General features: G+C 41.5%; 1 protein-coding gene across 2 annotated transcripts in view; it reads right to left on the minus strand.

Moving 5' to 3' along the window:
- Nucleotides 1-19,819, minus strand: part of LOC148027832 (Phosphoglycerate mutase family protein) — a 63,204-nt gene that overhangs the window by 29,435 nt on the left and 13,950 nt on the right. For both annotated transcript variants that reach the window (XM_087689545.1, XM_087689544.1), the window contains one exon: nt 1,740-1,864. In XM_087689545.1, coding sequence (XP_087545671.1) covers nt 1,740-1,864 — 125 coding nt within the window. The remainder of the gene's footprint in view (nt 1-1,739; nt 1,865-19,819) is intronic.

The raw sequence follows: 19,819 nt of genomic DNA on the forward strand, positions 1-19,819 counted from the left end.
ATCTATCTTTCACCCAAGCAGAGTTCTTCCAATTACCTTAAGCTCTTCGCCTATCATCTGTCTGAAGCACCATCTAAGCTTCACAATGGAAGAGCACAAGTGGACAAAGACATCTTTGTATCAGTTCGTTTGAAATTAAAGCAATTTCTATTCTTCTTATATTTGTTGTGTATTCTCTACTCCTTGCTCAAATTTTGTCTGCTATACCGTGTAATTTTCACACTCCCAAGATTTAGTTAGTTGGTGCACTGGCAACAGGATCAACACTTGAGATCCTCAAGAGAGGAAATTGAAGTTTCAAAGTTGATAATTCATAGGAGGTTTGGCATTGGAGTGGGTGGAGGTCACTAGATCCCTCTTGATTCATGGTGGGTGTTCCAATTGACAGTTGGCTTGCTCAGGTGGATAACAATGGCAGCTTCACAATTGCAATTAGACAGTCATAAAGTCCAATCAGTATTCTTGACAGCTCATAGAATTTGGCATGCTGCTTTACACGCTTTTTGAAAAGTTAGCTCCATAAAATGAGAAGTCACAAGGGGGTCAGCTTGCAGGCTCCTCGTAGGTCCTGGCTTGCCAGGATTATGAGATGTAAAAATAGTTACCAGTGCACCAAATCATCAGAGAACATGCAACAGCTTTCTTTTGAAAATCGTGTCTCCTACAAGTTCAGGGGAACTGCTTGAAGAATGAGATTGAGGTTTGAGTACATACTGGCCAGCATCATCACCAAGCATATTGGTGTGCGACAAGTAAGCAGATCCTAGGAGGGGATCAGTCCTTTACTCACTCCCTTCTTGCTCCTATTCATACTTTAGGTGGACAAGTTGTACCGTACCCACAAAATGGGATCAGTATCAGCTCTTTTAATAGAGGGAGTCCTGAAAAGGTATTATACCTTGTCATAATGGCTAGTTATGTTATCTACTGCTGGTAGGTTTGTCATTTTACAGGCCTCCGAGACTGATTTTGGTTTGTTTTTTAAATAGATACGTACATGAACCTTTCTTTGCAAAAAGTACCATGCTATGAACTGGTCGTCATGTCGCCATCCACCTAAAGACTAGAAGATACATGTGCAGCGATAGGTAAAATCCCGCTAGAAATAGAAAAAAAATGTCCTGGCAAATCTAATTTGTATAATCAAGGGCCCAACAAGCCAATACTTTTGAAGAGAAGTCCAAACTGAGAAAACCATGCCAGACGTGCAGTAAGAGGGCCAAACAGTTGCACTTAGGTTTACAACTTTAACCAGATGCTAACTTTCCTTGACATGTCGTACTACATGAAGCTATGACATGATTTTCCTAATTGCAGAGGGGTACAGAGGACCCATGTGTGATATGTGAAGCTATAAATGACTTCACCCTTACTAGTTCAAAGGTGTTTGTATGTAAAGGACACCATTTCTGATATATGAGGTATTCTACTCTTGCTATTGCTCTTTGGAGTTGATTCCAATATGCTCATGGGCATCTGTATATAAAGGATCCATTTGTGATATATGTCATTTTTTATGTTTGTTCCTTCTATTTGATTTATGTGAGTTAATTCCAGTATGCTAACAACATTGCTCTCAAACATCATTAATATTTGTAATATCCCTACTCTAAGTACAGCATAATTGTATATTGCCACAATTTTGCATCTAGCATATTAAGCTCGGGGAATGAAGAATTAGACTTCAAATGACTGTTTAAATTCTACCTATAACATGCTGAGAAGGTATGTACACTCACTCATGACATTCTGACTCTATGGTTGACAAGACTTCTAACAGTCGCTTAGCAACATCTGCTACACTTTCCCCTCCAACCGGTCCGGTGAAAGGATCGCATTCATCAAGTGCCCATATTTCTGGATACTGATGCATTAGAGCCCAATGTTAGAGTTGTAGATAGAATCAAGTGGAGAGAACCACCAACCGACACAAACCCTGTAGTCAAAGAAGAAAGGTGAATGATGACAAGCAGAATGGAAGAGAACAACTTGAAAAGTTAATTCCCTTAGATTTAAGAAAATTTGAACTTCAGCACCCTAAAATCAATACCAGCTCACGAACATATTGAAGAAACTTAATGTTGTGAGCCAAAATAATAACATATCAAACCACATTATGCATGTACTGCCATTGCTTTACCAATTTTACAAAACATGCCCATCATAGCTACCCATGCTAAAACAACATTTTTATCCTCTAAAAAGATTGTTTTGAGTTCACTGACGTGAGCAGCCGACATGATACCTGTTATCATCATACATATCAAAAATTGTACTTGATGGATCTTGTCAAGTATGAAGCATAGCCAAGCTCGTGTGTGGGTCAAGAGTGGCAACAAAAACCCATATTTGGGACTGCTCAAAAGAATGGGTTCGACAATCTAAAAGGCGGAAAAAAGCAAGGCTAAAGAGGGAGGGAGGAGGCCAAATAAGGCCCGTATGGATCATCGTTTTTTTTGTCACAAGAGAGTGATTTTTAGGATGATGATGTGGAAGCCCCACTTCAGAAAATAAACATGTTTTTGAAGGGCTGCATATAAGAGCTTGCAGGGCTAATATTCCAGTCATCTCCTTCATGCTTTGAGTGTGAATTGACTGCAGCAAGGGAGAAAACATATAATGATGAGGCGCCATATACAAAGCTGTTCTGGGCAGTTTAAGCCTGCCGTATCCAGCCCGTCTTCCCTACTAAGATGTGGATTTTTTGAAGCAAAAGATGAGAAAAACAACAGGAAAGAGAGTTCACCAAGATGAAGATTTCGGGCATTCACTTCATGTTGTGCCTTTCTCTGTGCATTCTTGACTTCATGTGCGTGTGAACTGTTGAACTCTTGATTAGTTAAAGGAGCCCCTTGGCAGCATCTTCTGGACCCTACTGACTAGGAGCAGAGTTGTGCTCCTAAAGTAGAAGGATGTCAATGTGCCAACAAGTGCTGGCTACAGCTCTTGCCAAACAATCAACTTCCTAGATCATGTGCTCACTGAAATGAAGGCTAATCAGTTTCTAGAATATCGTAGAGACTAGCTGTGTACTGCTCCCATGTACCGGGGGATGTGATGGGTGTTGCTGGACAATGCTCTCTAAAAAGCCACCATGCCTCACTAGAATCCCGACTCAAGAAAAGCTAGTATAAGTCTCTCTCCAATTGAGATAGGAATGCCCTCTTCTTCCGCTATATGAGGTGCCTGATGACTAATTGTGCCCGTCTGTGGGTAGTGGATCCCAATGCTACCACTCTCTACATAGCCAAGCTTTAGTCTCAAACTCTCATGGCACTCATCATCATATTAACTATTTCAAGGTATCATCCCGAAGAAGGCTCTCAGTGTGGAAAGATTGCCCCTCCTCCTATGTGTAGAGCCTCACTAAACAGTTGGGTGAGCTCTTGTAGTGGAATGTCGGTGTCTACATCCTGTAATAGTTTGAAAAGCTCTGCCTTGTAGATATCCTCTGTCTCTCTAAAGAAGTACCTGGGGTGTCAGTGGGTTGTATGTTGGGTCTACACATCAATAACCAAAGATCCACTGTGAAAGATAGATAAGCATGAACTACTACTAGTCTAAGGAGACGTGAGACTAAAAGATCCTGAATAAAGGATATAAGCATCGGTAGAGCAAGTACATAATCTACCGTGCTAGCGCCATGCCGATGGGGGGTAACATGTGGAGGAGCTTGATAAGGGATATCTATCTAGGCCATTAAGGATGGCTAGACTATGTGTCGTGCCCATCTCTACAAGATATCACCCATACTTTGTGACTTCTCCCATGTCCTAAGAGGTCCTCTCCATCTGTAACTCTGCCACATCTTGCTCCTATAATATCTTCTCGGATGTATCAAAGAAAGCCACTTGACAAAAGGCTGTCCTGGCACTAAAGTCTCCTAGTAGGATGACATCTCCCTCCCTCGAAAACTCCCAAATATCCCCATCCAAATCTATGTATAGTGATTGCCTCTTAGGTGGGGGGGAGTAATGAGAAGTCGTAAGGGGGAAATAGCAACAAGCGATGTACAGAGTGTGCTCCTCACCCCGTACTCTCACCCACATATAGCTAGCCTGCTCATGTCTACAAACCACCTAGATCATCTGCTAGAGTTCCTCTCTGAAGAGCACTGCTACTCCTATGACCCCTTGCAAAGGATAAAGGAAAGAAAGTAAAAAGTAAGAAAAAGCACACGCATGCTTTTTAGGATTCCTATGGATACTATTGTCAAAAGTGGATGCAACAATGGAAGCATAAACAAATGCTGAAATAAACTGCTGAACACAAGACAAAAGAGGAAAAAAAAGCACAAAAGAACACTGCATAGAAGGGAAATCAGGAGGATGATTGGGAAATGGAACCCATATACCAAACACGAGACAATTGCATGCAACAGTGAGTCCCTCGCTGCATGGGCACTAGCACCGACTCCCTCTCTCCAGCAGAACCTCAAGTGATGAATGAATAAGATTGAGGAGGGAGCCCATAATATATAGGCCAAAATAATGCCATAAATGGCAGCACATTGGACAGCATTTAATGCTGGTTGACCAGCAATAAATGCTAAAATGAGCATCATATTAACCACTAAAAAATGCTTAAATACCTTAGTAATGCCCGTCAGAGCCCAACAAACTCACACGTGAGCTGACTATACTGCTAACACCCTCTCTAAAATCATGGGTGAGCTAATACAACACAATGAAACAAAGATAAGGACTTATCCTAGTCCATACAACAAAGGCTACCAAAATAGGTCCATGGATACCCAAGCAATGGGTGATCAAGCCACCACCAAGGTGCCATGGAGAGAACCTCAGTGTCAATGTCAATCATACCACAACTTGAAAATAGAGAAGAATCATAACGGATCTCTGTGTCTATCAACAATGTCTCGTATAAGCATACAAGACCATCCTGTCAAAAATGCCTCTGAACCTATGTGACCATGGATTCCTTGCCTTTGCCTAAGACCGCCAAAGTGTCCCCTCATGTGACCTCGAACTAGGAGCCAATCCCACTCTTTATCAAGTAACAACCCATCGCGAACCTGAAAGTCAATCTCAACTCCAAGATTTCAAAACCTAACAAACTTCATCAATGCATCAAGAAAGTCCCTCTCTGGAACCTATATACCTATAAACCTATGTAGATGAGGCTCACCTACCCCACCTCACCAACCTCTCACACTCCCTCTCTGGCAGTGGAGAGTCGTGAGGGATGACTACATCACTTGCACTAGAAAACAAAGGAAGGAGGGGCTGCCAAGCCCTTCTTGTGATCCTGTTGCTGCTTCTTCTTCTTCTTTCTCCTCGAAGCCTCCAACTATTTGTAATCCTTGCACAAATGTCCCTTCTTACCTCAATGATAACATTGGGTCTTCAACTTCTTGTCACCTCTCTCTAAAGCTCTAAAGGCCTCACTAGAGCCACCAAACTACGATGGAGGCCTCCCCTGTAACCATAAAGACGTCTCATACTCAAGCAGCCTCGAGGACATATATAGAAAACTTATGGGTGTCGATGATGTCTAAGCCCTCAAAGCAATTGCTACTCCATCAAACTCCAAAGGGAGCTTGTAGAGTACAGTTCCCACAAGATGAGCCTCTGGAAGGGCGGACTGCATGTATCGAAGCCAATCTTGTACCTGCGTGACACAAAGTTAGAATGACTAAATAGTATCCTTCAAATCAAACTTCATCTACTAGAGCCATCCATAAAGAGTAACGGTACACATAGGAGGAGGAGCTCCTCGAATGAAAGTGTAGAGCACCACTACAATGCATTTTCCTTCAAGAATGTGTCTGCCTTGCGTATCTTAGATGCCTCTGTAAAGTTGACTCCAGAATAGGCTGCATCAAACTATTGAGTAAAAGTACGTGCTTTCAACCTATCTTGTGCACCACTGAAAGGCTCAAACTTCACAATTTTGCCACCTTCATCATAGTCCTTTGGCGGTCCTATGGGTGTCACATTATTATAAATAGGCTGCTGCAAAAAGGGTGCATTTGCTGTATTTGCATGAAAACCAGCAATATTAGATGCACTCACATGACCAGCACCAAATCCTTGTGGTCCAATAGTCCTTAGGGATGCAAATACATGTCCATATGGCCCACTTTGTGCCCCAAAAATCATGTCTATGCTACCATACATGGGATTATGCATTCCTCTTGCATTACCCAAATACATTGGGTGTTGTGAGCCATGCATTGGATGTTGCATACCATAGGGACTTTAGCCATTACATTCCCATATACGCTGCATGTCCAACCATAGCATGAAAAAATAGTACCTCCACCAAAGTATCCTTGCTGCCCCATGCTTACATTTGCATGAATACCTTGCTAACCATACGCCCATGGATTGGCACTACCAAGCTGGACATGCATTAACACTTGTTGTCCCACGGGTAACAACTATCTATTCTCATCAAGCTTTTTGGGCTCTTCCAAAGAAGGCTTCGGAATCTCCTTCAATTCTTCCAACTGTCCCAAAGCTTTAGAAGAGGTCTTCTTCTCTTTGCCTTTATTGTCCTTCCTTGGGGCACACAAGAATCAAGTAAATTGTGGATCCTTTATTGATTCAACAAAGAGTTTTGTTGTTATTCGCATCTAATCCTAGACGTGAGATCTTTGAAGCAAGGCTGTAAAATGGCTAGAGAATGAGAGAGAATGTTGAGGAGAGAGAAAATTCAAAGTTTTGTTGCAGGAAATGATTGAAAAATCAATCAAATGCAGCTACCGCCCTGACCCAACAGGAATAAATGTTGTCGTCCACAACTGGAGACCCAAAATCTGCTGATGTCTTTAGCCCAAGACTATTGCCCAACTGCCTAGGATCTCCTGCAAGCTGTCAGCTACTCCAAATCTACAAAAGCCTGCTGGTAATGGCTGAAACTCAACTCACAATGGCTGATCCAGCTCCTCACAATGTGTTTCCAGCAAGAATGAATGAATCTCTCTCTCTCTCTCTAAGCCTTTGTTTTTGCTCTCCTAGCCTTCCCCACGTTTTTCCCAGCCTCACTTTGGAAAATTTAACAAGTGGCAACCTTTCCCAATGAATTTCCAGCATTATCCACATTATTGTATTTATTTTCATTCTAAAATGACTGAGTTTTAATATAATAATTATTTCAATACCCATAAAAATAGTCTGACCAGTCAATAATTAAATTGGATAGATCACTTCATCTTTGGAGTGTCCCCATGCCATTTTTCACCATGAGATCGACATTGAGTATCATTAAATGCCACATCTCTAGTGTAATAATTGGCACCAAATACCACCTAGTATAAAGATGGAGGGATGGTGGGGTGGTCGGAGGTACGTAGCGGGTGTTGGGGGGGGGGGGGGGGGGGGGGGGGGGGAGAGGAGGGGGGGTTTGTTTTGTGGGATCTCAAATGAGGTAGTCTATGGGTGTGGGTGGTGGATGTGGGGGATTGCGGTCCTATCGGGTGGGGCGGACAAAGGGGGGCTGCAGAGTGCTCTACCGGGGGGCCCTTGCTCGCCCTCCTACTCCCTGCTGTCGTAGCTGTGTCTGAGAAGCTAGTTGTGGCTCCTCCTACCGTCTCCCTCTCTGTCGTCTTTGGACCCGTGTAAAGCCGTCAGTGTCCACCTACCGGCGTGTCGGTGGAGCTGCCTTGGCTCCGAAATGCGCGCAATCTACTGCCTGATGCCCAAAGTCGTGGCAGCGTAGACACTGCCCTGGTTGCCCAATCACAATGACTTGTTGCCTAAAGGAGTGACCTCCTACCTCAATCTCCAAGAACTTTGGTATACTCTTTGTGTCTTTCCCGGCCACTCGTACCTTTGGGACTCTTGCAACTATCACTACATCCGCAAAGGAGACAGGAAGAACTGTGCCGAAGAGCCATCCAAAGTTCGTACTCTACTGCCAGTCCGGAAAAACGTAAAGTGACTGGATGTCTGAGAAATCTGTTATGGAGCGCAAATGTCTCCACTGTGAAGCCGCTATACCACGAAACCATGTAAATGACCCCCTTCGTGGAGGCATAGGGTGAGCTCTCCACTAACTCACAAGCTACGTCCATAGAGGTGAGTCGAACCATGAAGATCCCTTGGCCCATGAGGACTGTCTCTGCGATCCTACGTTATATCATTGCGCAGCGTGGAGTGGAGCCAATTCCGCATCTGGGCCCTCGATGGGGAGTGTCCAACGACCTGACCAAAGATCGTTGTTTTTTCCAACTCCAGCTCTGTGGCACAGACAGCTAAGAGCTGTTCCTCGCAGAGGATGATGCGCAAGGTGTTTGACAAGGGGGCACAAGCAAAATGCGTCGGCGTACCACAAGTTTCCATTGCGTATCCCTGCTAAGGACCTATCCATCGCATTGCTTTGCTACCAATGTGGGGGGATGTTGTTGCAGAGAAAGGGAGAGCAACTGGGGGGGGGGGGGGGGGGGGGGTTTTGGAAAAGGGGGGGCAGGACCGTGTCCTACAGGGCGGAGGCAACAGGGGCAGCGCAGGGGGTTCTTTAAAGCCTCCTTCAATATCTCAGCTTTGCGATCAGCAAAGCCATGGCATCTTGGTTCTTTAAGCCTCTTTCTTCCTTCATCCAAGGTCCACTATGGCAAGGCAAGCACGCCACTAATCCGCAAACAGGGGAAAGCAGGTCGGGTACTGCTGCAAACAGGGGCGCAGGCAGGGGCGGACGGCGGGCAGTTGTCAGACAAGCGGAAGTGCATGCAAGGGGGGTGACAGGGCAAGCAACAGATGGCGAGGATAGGGGGGCGATGGCCAGGGCAAGCAGCAGATGGGCACGCGAAGACCAAGGCAAGGTAAAGGCGGCGATTGATCGGGCGATGGTGACATGGCGAGACAGTCGAGGCAGGAGTAGCACGCAACGCGACGGGCGGAGTTTTGATCTTTCATATGGTAGTGACTGAAATTTTTATCCTACCTCTAACATTCCAAGAATAGATTAACACCACTAACATAGAATTGGGATGTGATTGGTTAAGATAATTAAATAAGATTATCATGGCTTTTCCTTAGCTCTACATGGAGTTTTCTTGAAATGGAACTCTTATATATCTTGATGGAATATAAAAGAGGATAGATTTTCAACTTATCACTCCCAAGCAATTGAAAAAAGAGTTTAAAAAGAGGTCTCCACTATTTGTACTACATCTCAAGAAGGAAACTTAAGATCGGCCTACTAATTCACCAAAAGACTCAACCCTCAAAACTCTACTTGAAGAGTATAATGACATTTTCCAAGTACCTATAGCCCTACCTCCCAAGACAAGTATTAATCACCCTATAGAGTTGAAACCTCACTCTAACCAATCAACAAGCCTCCCTATGTTGTGAAGCAAACCAAAGAATTATCAACTATGGGATTCATTGAGCCTAGCTCTTTACCCTATGCTTCAGCGGTCATACTAGTGAATAAGAAAGATGAAACTTTATGGCATCTGCATATACATAGATTATTGTGATCTTAACAAGATAGCCATAAAAAATCGCTATCATATACCAAGAGTTGATGAGCTTAAGGATCAACACACTAAACAAAGATTGACTTGAGGTCGGATTACCATAAAATAAGGATGAGAGAGGATAAGGATGAGAGAGGATAATGAAGTCAAAACAAACTTTAGGACTAATCGTGGCCTTTGTCATTTCTTCATAATGCCTTTTGGATTTAACCAATGCCCTCGCTACATTCCAAAGTCTCGTGAAAAAATATGTTGCAAGCTTTCCTTTTCAAGTTTGTGTTGGTTTTCTTTGATGATATTCTTATTTACAAAAAGTCTATGGAAAAGCATCCCTTGCATATAAGGTATTTGATATCCTTCACAAGCACCAACTCTTTGCCCAAGAAAGTAAATGTTCTTTCATGTAAACAAAAGTGGAATATTTGGGATATATTGTAACGAAAGAAGGAAACAAGGCTAATCCAAAGAAGGTCAAGTGCATTAAGGAATGGCCTACACAAACACAACTTCTCTAAGAGGTTTGCTTAGGATATCCTCATTCTATAGACGGTTTATTCAATACTATGCTACAATTGCAGCACCACTTACTAATAGGCTGAATAAGTATTCTTTTGGAATGCTATTGTGGATAAGAGCTCCAACGAGCTCAAGGATTTAGTTACTCCAGCCCCTTTATTGGCCTACTTTGACTTCTCCAAGGAGTTCATTATGGAGTTCACTATCCAATGTGATGCAAGTGGATGAGATATTGGTACAATCCTACTACAAGATCATGGTGTTATAGCCTTTGAGAGCTACAAGTTGAGTAACAAAGAGATACAAATGAATGTTTATGATCAAGAAATGCTGGCCATTGTTCATATTATCTAAAAGTGACATCATTATATTTATGGCAGTTGTTTTAGAGTCAACAGTGATCAAAGCGTCTTCAAATATTTTCTCTCCCAAACAAAACTACTCAAAAGCAAAGAATATGATTGGCTACACTACGAAATTATGACTTTGAAATGTCTCATACAAGAGACAAAGACAATGTGGTTGCAAATTCTCTTTCAAGAATGTGGGCATGTAAAATCTCTTCTATCATGGACCTGCATAGTAATTGGATTGAGAAGTTACAAGAGGCTTATCTCTTGGATGTAGAATATACTCACATAGTTTAGATATTACAATATGGTTTTCTTGAAGTTAACTCCGATTATCAACTCAAAGCATGGTCTCATATGCCTACATGGCAAGGTGGTTATACCTCATATTTCATCTTGTTAGCAGACGTGCGTCTTCTACCATATCTCTTGCTTGTGAGCCCCGATCTAAGTCAAACAAGGACATTAGTAGCTCTAACATTGTCTTTGTCTGTCATTTTATGTGCTTTATGCACTTTAGATGGAGGCCACTTGATTACCACTTGCAACCCCAATTTGCTTGTTTATAGGTGTCCTATTCTATCATTCATTCATGACATTCATTGTGATCAGCCAATCCTCATTCTCTCTCATCCCTCTACTCAATGTTGGGTGTTGGGGCTAACTGTTGTTGCAACCTTGTCTCTTTCAATCATTGCAGTCAATTTGTTTCTTCTCTCCTAAGTTGATTTAATCTCCTACTCTTCGTGATCATTTTCCTTTTTGCTACACACTCTTACATGGTATCAAAGCCGCATGTGGAAGCCAAAGATCATTGAATAGAAGCAAATATTCACTTTTGCAACTAGATAGGCAACGTTTTCAAGTGTGAAGACCTTGAATTTCATCATCAACCAATGCAAAGTGGCCTGTGCTTAAACCCCTAACTGCTACAATTTTATAGGGATAACTTGTCCTGAGGACGTTAAATTTTATTGCTTTGCTTAACATTTGATTAAAAGTTAATCAAATATGATAATGTGACTTACACATGTGAGGTCCAAGTTAATTATTTCACAATGTGGAACCCAAGATCTTGAAATAGCAGTTAATGCCAAAGGTAAAAGTTGTAATAAGTTATGTCTAATAGGTACTAGGTGGTACCCAGGGCCAAAATTTCAGCCTAGACCAATTTATTGGCCACAATTATTTGTGGTAATATTAAAGACTAGGCATTAATTAATTAATTAATGCCAGTCTAAGGGCTAATAATTGCTTGAGGATACTTCGAAGATAAATAAACCTACCTAATTTAATTATTGGCTGGTGAAATTATTTTTGCAAGTAACAAAATAATTATTAAATTAATTTTTACAATTAATATTTTTAAAATGAATATAATAAGCTAGATAATGCTAGAAAATGGGATTAGAAGGCTGCAACTTGGCAAAACTTGCCCATGCAAGTGAGATAAGCATTTTTTGCGGCTAGGAAGCCGAGTCCAACCATTGTGAGAGACGAGAAGACTATTAGAGAGCAAGGAGATGTTGCTGATGTGATTTGCAACCAGCCAGAACCAGTCCTACAGCAAGTGACAGCAATTTGGAGCCCTCCAAGTGCAGATGACAACCCCCCAAGGTCCTTCTGGTGTAGATAACAATATATAGGAGAGGGCAACAACCTTTCTGGTGGTCTAAGCTGTAGGTGACAACTTCCATGGATGTTTGAGCAAGGCAACTGTAGTTTTTCAGCCTTTTTGGCGTTGAAACTCTGATATTTCTCTCTCAATAGCATTCTCTCTCATCCCCAGCCATCTCTTAAGTTATCTCAGCAAAATCTAATCATTTGAGTCATTAGATGTGGAGACATTGAAAAATCTCCACTATAAACCCTAATTTACAACAGAAATTAGAATTTGATGGCCACTTAAGGATGCGTACTCAAAATTGAGGGCCTAGAGCTTGAATTCTAGCAGCTGAAATTAAAGAATTTCCAAGAGATTCAAAAGGCTACCAGCCTGTATCAAATTTGGCACTTAATTTGTCTTTAAGGCGCAAGGTAAAGACCAATCTCCAGGCAAACCAAGGGAAAAATAGGTTTGAAGGTTTGTTGTTCAGTTTTGACAGCAAGAGGCACTTGGATTAGCGTAGGAGATGAAAGAACCTCAGTTGTACTCCATCCATTTGCAATAAAAGCTAAAGAAATACTTCAAGAGGCCCCAGTTTTAGGGCAAACATGTTAGCCATTGTCCAAAATTAAAGTGGTAAAAGTGTGCATTTGCAATTTACATGAATTTTGTTCTTGCTATAATTATTGATTAATCTGGTTATTACCACCCTCTTTGACGAAGAAGGCTGGTTTCACAACCCCTATCTAGCCTGCATTTTGTGCAGTTCATACCTCCAAGAGCTATATTTTGTTGTTTGGACCCTCCAACTAACCTAAGCAGCAAGTATCCACACCTAGGGAGCATCCTACTGACCTAAGTGACATTCTTTCTAACTTATTCAGCTGGGCAACCATTCAGAACTATTGGGCGGCCTATTACAAGTGTTGATGTCATCTTTCATGGATAGGAACATTGCATTTTGTGGAAGATTGAATGCTTTCGGGCCCTCCCCTCCATCTACAGCATTTACTAGGCCCTGTTTGCAACTCGTAGCCCTTAACATTCTACTTTGGAAGTCCAACCCGCTCCCCAATCTCGTGTGCTACCTTCGGCATCGGATACTATCTATCCCTCTTACTGACATCACTGTATCTATTGTACAGTAAACTAATGGACCCCAATTTCATGATGAATCACTTATCAGTTGCTTTTCATCCCAATTGCAGCATCTTCTTTTATTTCCTTGCAAGTACTTTTGAAGGACATATATGGCCAACACATATACTTCGGGGGATCATGTGGATTGGGACCATTCAAATTAAATACCATCCTATCATTCTCCACCTCGACATTCATCCAGGGCTACAAGCCCCTGATTGAGAGGTACCCCTTGTGCACGTGCATGTTTTACCTTCTCTACCCACATCTGAGAAGCTAGATGGGATTAATTACCCTCTATGATCATGCAAAGTCAATCGATACCTACAACCTTTAGAATCTTGTTGTAATCTCTTTACCCTGATCTACCATGGATCCATGTGTTAGTACAACCTCAAACTTGGTAGCTTTATGGGATCAATTGAATGCCAAATCCCACTCTATTCTCTTTTTGAGTTGTACAGATTCTATGCTCATGCATGTAACACATATTTGCACCCACACAAATATTTGAAAAAGATTGGCAACTCCCTACTAGATCCAAACATTTAGGCATTATCTATCTCTTAAGTTGAAGCTACGACAACTCTCTCTCATCACAAATGCCCCTACGATTTGTATCACATCAATAAAATGGAGAATATTCAGGATGAGCTTATATCCCTTGGTAAGGACATTTTGTAGGCCATCTTATAGGCTACACATTGATGCCCTTTGATCCATGATCTGGGCTCCCTAGGCATTTAAATTGTCATTAAATGCAATTGTTGCCCTTAATGTCCTAGGCACTAAGTGACACTAGGGTTAGGGTTTATTTTAGGGCTTTCTATAATTGTTAAGCAGTTAGGGCTTCATTTTTTATTATAAAAACACATTGTGCCTCATTAGCACATAAGTGTGGCATTATTCAATGTGATAGCCTTGAGTGTTGTACTCTCTCTCTCTCATTAATACACTACTTCTCATTCATGATCAAGTATCATTGTGCATCGATTAACTTTCATTTGCATTCATTTTCCATTAAATTGATCGCACAATTGCTCCACGCCTAGGCCAATAGTGGTATTAGAACCAGTTACCTCCTTTGCCCTCACAATCACTTGCAATCATTCACTACTAGCCCTTGCCATTGAGCTCCTTGAACTTGGCCACATGTCGCACAAGACATTGCCCCTACGCTGGCTCTATATTTTCCATCAGTGATTGCACTCTATGCCGCCATCTTCGCCCATTCACCCTTCAATGTCCAATCTTCTGCAGAGCAGCAATCTTGCCTTGTGTTGTACCCCACCTATTATCTGCAATGCCACCTAAAGCTGACCATCTGCAGTTGCACCCTACTGCTTGTGAGTCTAATGTTTGTTATCAATCCCCTATCTATGACATGTCACCAGTCACGATCTAACGTTGACCTATGCTTCAGCCTTCGCTTTCCGCACAGCCACATCAAGCTTTCCTGCATGCTGACACACTACCTCAACAACTACTGCCTTTTTGCGACTTGTTATACACTGCCTACAGCTGTCAAATATCGCCACCAAACCATCGTGAGTTGTCATTGGCCTGTTGCTGCCTCAACGCTTGGGCCAACTGACCTGCCGTCTCACGTCAAAGTCCCACTTGTCCATCTCTTCACTAACTGCCATTTGTTGTGTCATCGCTTTTTTCCATATTGACTGGCCAGTCGACCATCACGCATGTTACCCGCGGCCATTTCTGTCGCATCAATCACTTGCCACACCTGCATGTGTCCCTTTTTGCCATCGACAACCTTGACAGTAAAATCCATTCAAAAACATTAAATCTATCATCTCTTATTCCGCAATAGGCCCTTGTTTCTACACAAGTCCCCTTATAAGCACAATACCAAATTTGGCAGTTTTTACCAAACTCACCCAATTTGGTCCAACTTTCAACAAAATTCAAGGATTCTCCATCTATTTCACCAAATTATTCATCAAATCGAACAAATTAACTATCAGTCTTCAACAATTTTGGGGCTTTTTAGGGACTTTTCAACATTTGAGCTCAATTTCACCCCAATTTCTTTGGAAATTTTGGGGCTTTTCTGAAACTCATCAAACTCCATCAATATCATGTCTCAATTCACCTTGTGGCATGGCATTCAACAACATTTGGGTAAAAATTTTATCCAATTTCTTCAATTTCCCTTCAATTTTCGGGTCAAGTTTAGGGCTTTGACCCAATTCCACCTCCGAGACACCCGAAATTTGGGGCTTTTGCCTCGATTCATTTCCTTTGGCCTCAACGTTCTCAAAGATCATAATATTTAGCTGCTGTCCCTGGTTTTTTTCGGACATTGAAGACAAATTTTATTATTTCAGCACATTATTGAGTAAATTTTCATTATATTTATTTGTTGTTCACATTATCGGAGCACTTTCAAGTTTATTATCTGATTTCAGCATACTGCTGATTGCCGCTTTGATCAAGTAATATTTTATTTCTGAAAATAATTATTTTGTGCATATTTCTCTCAATAGGAAAACAGCAAGAAAAAATTATTTTTCGTCGTATTATTGGACTTTGTTGAGGTGGGCAACATCTCATTTATCAATGGCTTATTATTATTCGGGCATCTATTTTCTCTCTCTTCACTCAAAAAATATTATTTTATTGCTAATTTCCACTCATGGCCAGCAATAATAATAATAATTTATAGGGCATGCTTGGCACCCATGACAAGCTTGACGGCACCAATTACCCAATGCAGCCATACATGATGCAACATGTTCTCATTGCAAAGAATCTATAGCATATTGTCCATGCCACCAAGCAAGGGCCGGCTTCTCTACATTGCATGGTGGCTCTCATGATGTTGAACCATCTTTTTCTTCTTCAACGACTCCCACTCAAGACCAAATTTGATGGGATGGCCGTGACCCCCCTCAAGCACATGCCCTAGTTGCTTTATTGGTGAAGAGAGGTATCATTCGACACATCCGATCATGCAAGACAGCCAAGGATGCATGGCAAAAACTTGCATCATTATATCAAGTGCGCAGTGAGGTATGGTTGCTTACCTATGTAAGCAACTAGAAGATGTTCACATGGAAGGAGAAGGTAATATGAGGGTAATATGAATGCCTATCTCACCCGCATCAAAGATCTTATTGAACAATTATTAAATATTGATGAAAAAGTTCCAAATAATCTACTTGTTTCCATCACTCTTAATGGTCTACCAAAGTCATATCAAGATTTTGCTACCACCTTGCAGTTGGTAACTATGGGTACCCAAGTTACCTATGGTTTCGATCAGCTTGTGTCTCTTTTGTTGCATGAAGAACAAAGCTGACTCAATCGCAATGCTACCAGGGCGACCAAACTGGCCTTTTCCACCCATCATCGTGAAAAACCCAAACCGAAGGTAAAAAACAAGGTTACTGGTCAAAAATCAGCAAACTTTCATATTGGTCATCCTTCTACCTCCACCCCTTTTCCATTGAAGACCACCTTCCATGCTAGTACACCCTCTTCCAACCCTTCAAAGGATATAGTCAACAAACCTAAAAGGTGTAATTATTGCCAAGAGACAGGACACAACATCACTAAATATTACAAGCACATTGCATCAAAGAAGAAGAAAAAAGAGTCCAATCTTGCTCTCACACATGAGACTACCAACTTTTCTCAATTTAAGGAGTATACTTTTTTCATTCAATGTCAATATCATGAGAATATGTATTTTTGAAACCTCACTTAACATGAGAATTAATTTTTAATCACATGGTTAAGTAAATGTTGCACATGTGAGATGTAACTAAGGTAAGAGTAAATTTATGAGTCCATGACCCGAGGAAATCACAAGATGTCAAAGGCAAAAGTTACTATAAGTTATGTTGCACAAGTACTTGGTGGTATCTGGTGCCAGTTGTTAGCCTAGGTCATTCATTTGGCCATAAGTGTCAATTTTGGTGACACTAGAAAAGTGGCATTTAATGGTACCTCACGCCAATCGGATAGTCAAAGATGACACAAAGACACTCCGGAATGGAAGTTGCCTAGCCAATTTAATTATTTGCTAGCTAGATTATTTTTCTAAGCACCAAAATAATTATTAGATTAATTTTCAATATTTAAAGACAAAAAATTAATATTTAATAGACCTGATAATGCTGATAATGGAATTAGAAGGCTGCAAGGAGACTGTCAAAGAGCAAGGAGAGATTGCTGATGTGATTCGTAGCCACCAAGAATCAATCCTACAATATGTGACAACAGTTTGGAGCCCTCCAGAAACAAGTGACAACAACCCAAGATCCTTCTAGTGTAGATGACAGCATATAAAAGGGGGCAGCACTCTTTCTGGTAGTCCTAAGCTGTAGGTGACATCTTCCATGGTTGTTTGACGGGGCAGCAGCAATAAATGACTGATTTTCTTTAGTTCTTCGCAAAGAAAGTCTGAATTTTGTCTCTCCTCAGCATTCTCTCTCATCTCCCAACCTTTCTATAGCCTTTCTTCGAAGATTATAACATTGAGATCACTAGAGGCTAAGTAATTTCAAATTTCTCTGCCATAAACTCTAATCAGTAAAAATTAGGGTTTAGCAGCAACCTCAAGAAGCGTACTAGAAATTGGAAGATCCAAGTCTTAGATTCGACAAGGCTAAAGTTATTTTCAGTTAAATTCACGTGGAGGGACCAGCAAATCAATGAATTTGGGACATTTTCCATCTCCATCAAAGCGGGTGAATGCCAATTGACTACCTGAATCAAGGGGCAAATCAGATTGAAGTCTTACTGGTCATTTTGGATAACAAAGGGGAGTTGGAATGCTGAAAGGCATTGGGAAAATCCCATTGTACATGAACTTCTACTTCAATTAAGTTAAAGAAATACTGAAAGGAGCACCAATTTTGGGGCCAATACGGTGTCCATTGTCCAAGATTGTTAGTTAATTTGCATTTCTCAGTTTTGTAATAAACGTTGCTACTATAACTAAGTTATAATCAAGGAATTACCACCCATCCATGGAAGGGAGGCTGGTTGCATGGTTCCATTGCCAAGATACCATCAAATCCTTTGAATTGGTAGGCCCATTGCACTTGATTGTAGCTGGGGACTATTGCATTAGTGTTGAAATTGCTCTCAGCAGTCAATTACAACAAGCATGTCTTCACATGGTGATATGGGATCAAGTGGAGAGGATACATCACTCCTTGGTCAATCACGTGGTAAAGGGGGAAATGCACGACCGATGTTGGGCATGGTTCTCACTTGGACAGCAAGTAGAAAATGTGGGAAATGACCCAAATGTTGGCACTTCAATGCATAAAGAGGTTGATGACCAACAAGGGGCTGAACAATTCGAAAGAATTTGATGATAGCTTCAAGGATCGAATGCATACAGTAGCAAATCTTTTTGTTGAATTGCCAAAGGATCCCGAGTTTTCTCAATTCGTGAATGCCCCGAGGAAGGACAGCAAAGGCAAAGAGAAAAAGACACCTTCTATAGCTTCGGGACAGCCACAAGAACCTAAGGAAATGCCTGAGCCTTCTTTGGAAGAGCCCAAAATGCCTGATCAGCACAAATAGTTGGTACTCGTGGGGCAGCAAGTGCAAATCCATGGGCAACTTGGTAGTACCAATCCGTGGAAACATGGGCAACAAGATAATTATGCACATGCAAGCATGGGACGGCAAGAATACTTTGGTGGTGGTATCATTTTCATGCTATGGTTGGACATGCACCGCATATGGGAATGTATAGCTCAAATCCCTATGAAATGCAACAACCAGTAAACGGCTCATAACACCCAATGTATCTGGGTAACGCAAGTGGAATGCTAATCCCATGCATGGGAGCATAGGCATGATGCCTCCGCACAAAATAGGCCATGTGGATATGTATCTACACCCCCAGGGACTATTGGAGCACAAGGATTTGGTGTTGGTCATGTAGGAGCATCTGATAGTGCCGGTTATCATGTGAAGACAGCAAATGCACCCTTTTTTGCAACAACCTATTTATGATAACTTGACTCCCATAGGTCCATTGAAGGTGGCAAAAGTGTTTTTATTCAACAGTTCATGGTACACAAGATAGGCTAAAAGCACTTGTTTTTATTTAACAATTTGATGCAACCTACTCTAGAGGCAACTTCATAGAGGCATCTAAGATACGAAAGGCAGCCACATTTTTTGAAGGGAAATGCATTGCAGTGGTGGTCTACACTTCTTATTCAAGGGCTTAGGGAAGTCACCTACCACTTGAGTCCAATTCAAGCAAATCTTTGCTTCAAATTGGTTGACTAGTACCTTTGAAGTAGACATTATGACAGCCTAGAATAAATTAAATTCCAAAGATTGCAAGAACATGGATCAGTATAATAAGAAGTTTTGGGATGCATTGCTACCAGTCACACAATACCCCTCCATGAGAACAAGTGGAGAAGTATATTTGTGGTTTGCCAAAGGGTATTCAGGATTTTTGCATTAAGTCCATTGTTTCCAGCATGTCTCAACTTATAGAAATTGCTACTACAGCCGACACATTGCTGCGTGGAAAGAATACAGGATTCCAAGATAGTGATGCTAGGCCACATATCACTAAGGCCAAGGATGAGAAAAAGGGTAAATCTGAAAATAAAGATGAAAATCAGGGCAGGTGATCATCATAGGCGTGCTTTGCACTTTGCAGAGGGCGATTATGTATTGCTGGATTTTGAAAAGGCACAGTTGAAAAAGATGAAGAACAAAGAGCAAATATATCCAAAGCTGCTGTCTATGAGATAC

This window comes from Lygodium microphyllum, chromosome 12 (assembly GCF_053477565.2).
Source record: "Lygodium microphyllum isolate KBCC chromosome 12, Lygodium_microphyllum_v1.1.10, whole genome shotgun sequence".
Taxonomy (NCBI): domain Eukaryota; kingdom Viridiplantae; phylum Streptophyta; class Polypodiopsida; order Schizaeales; family Lygodiaceae; genus Lygodium; species Lygodium microphyllum.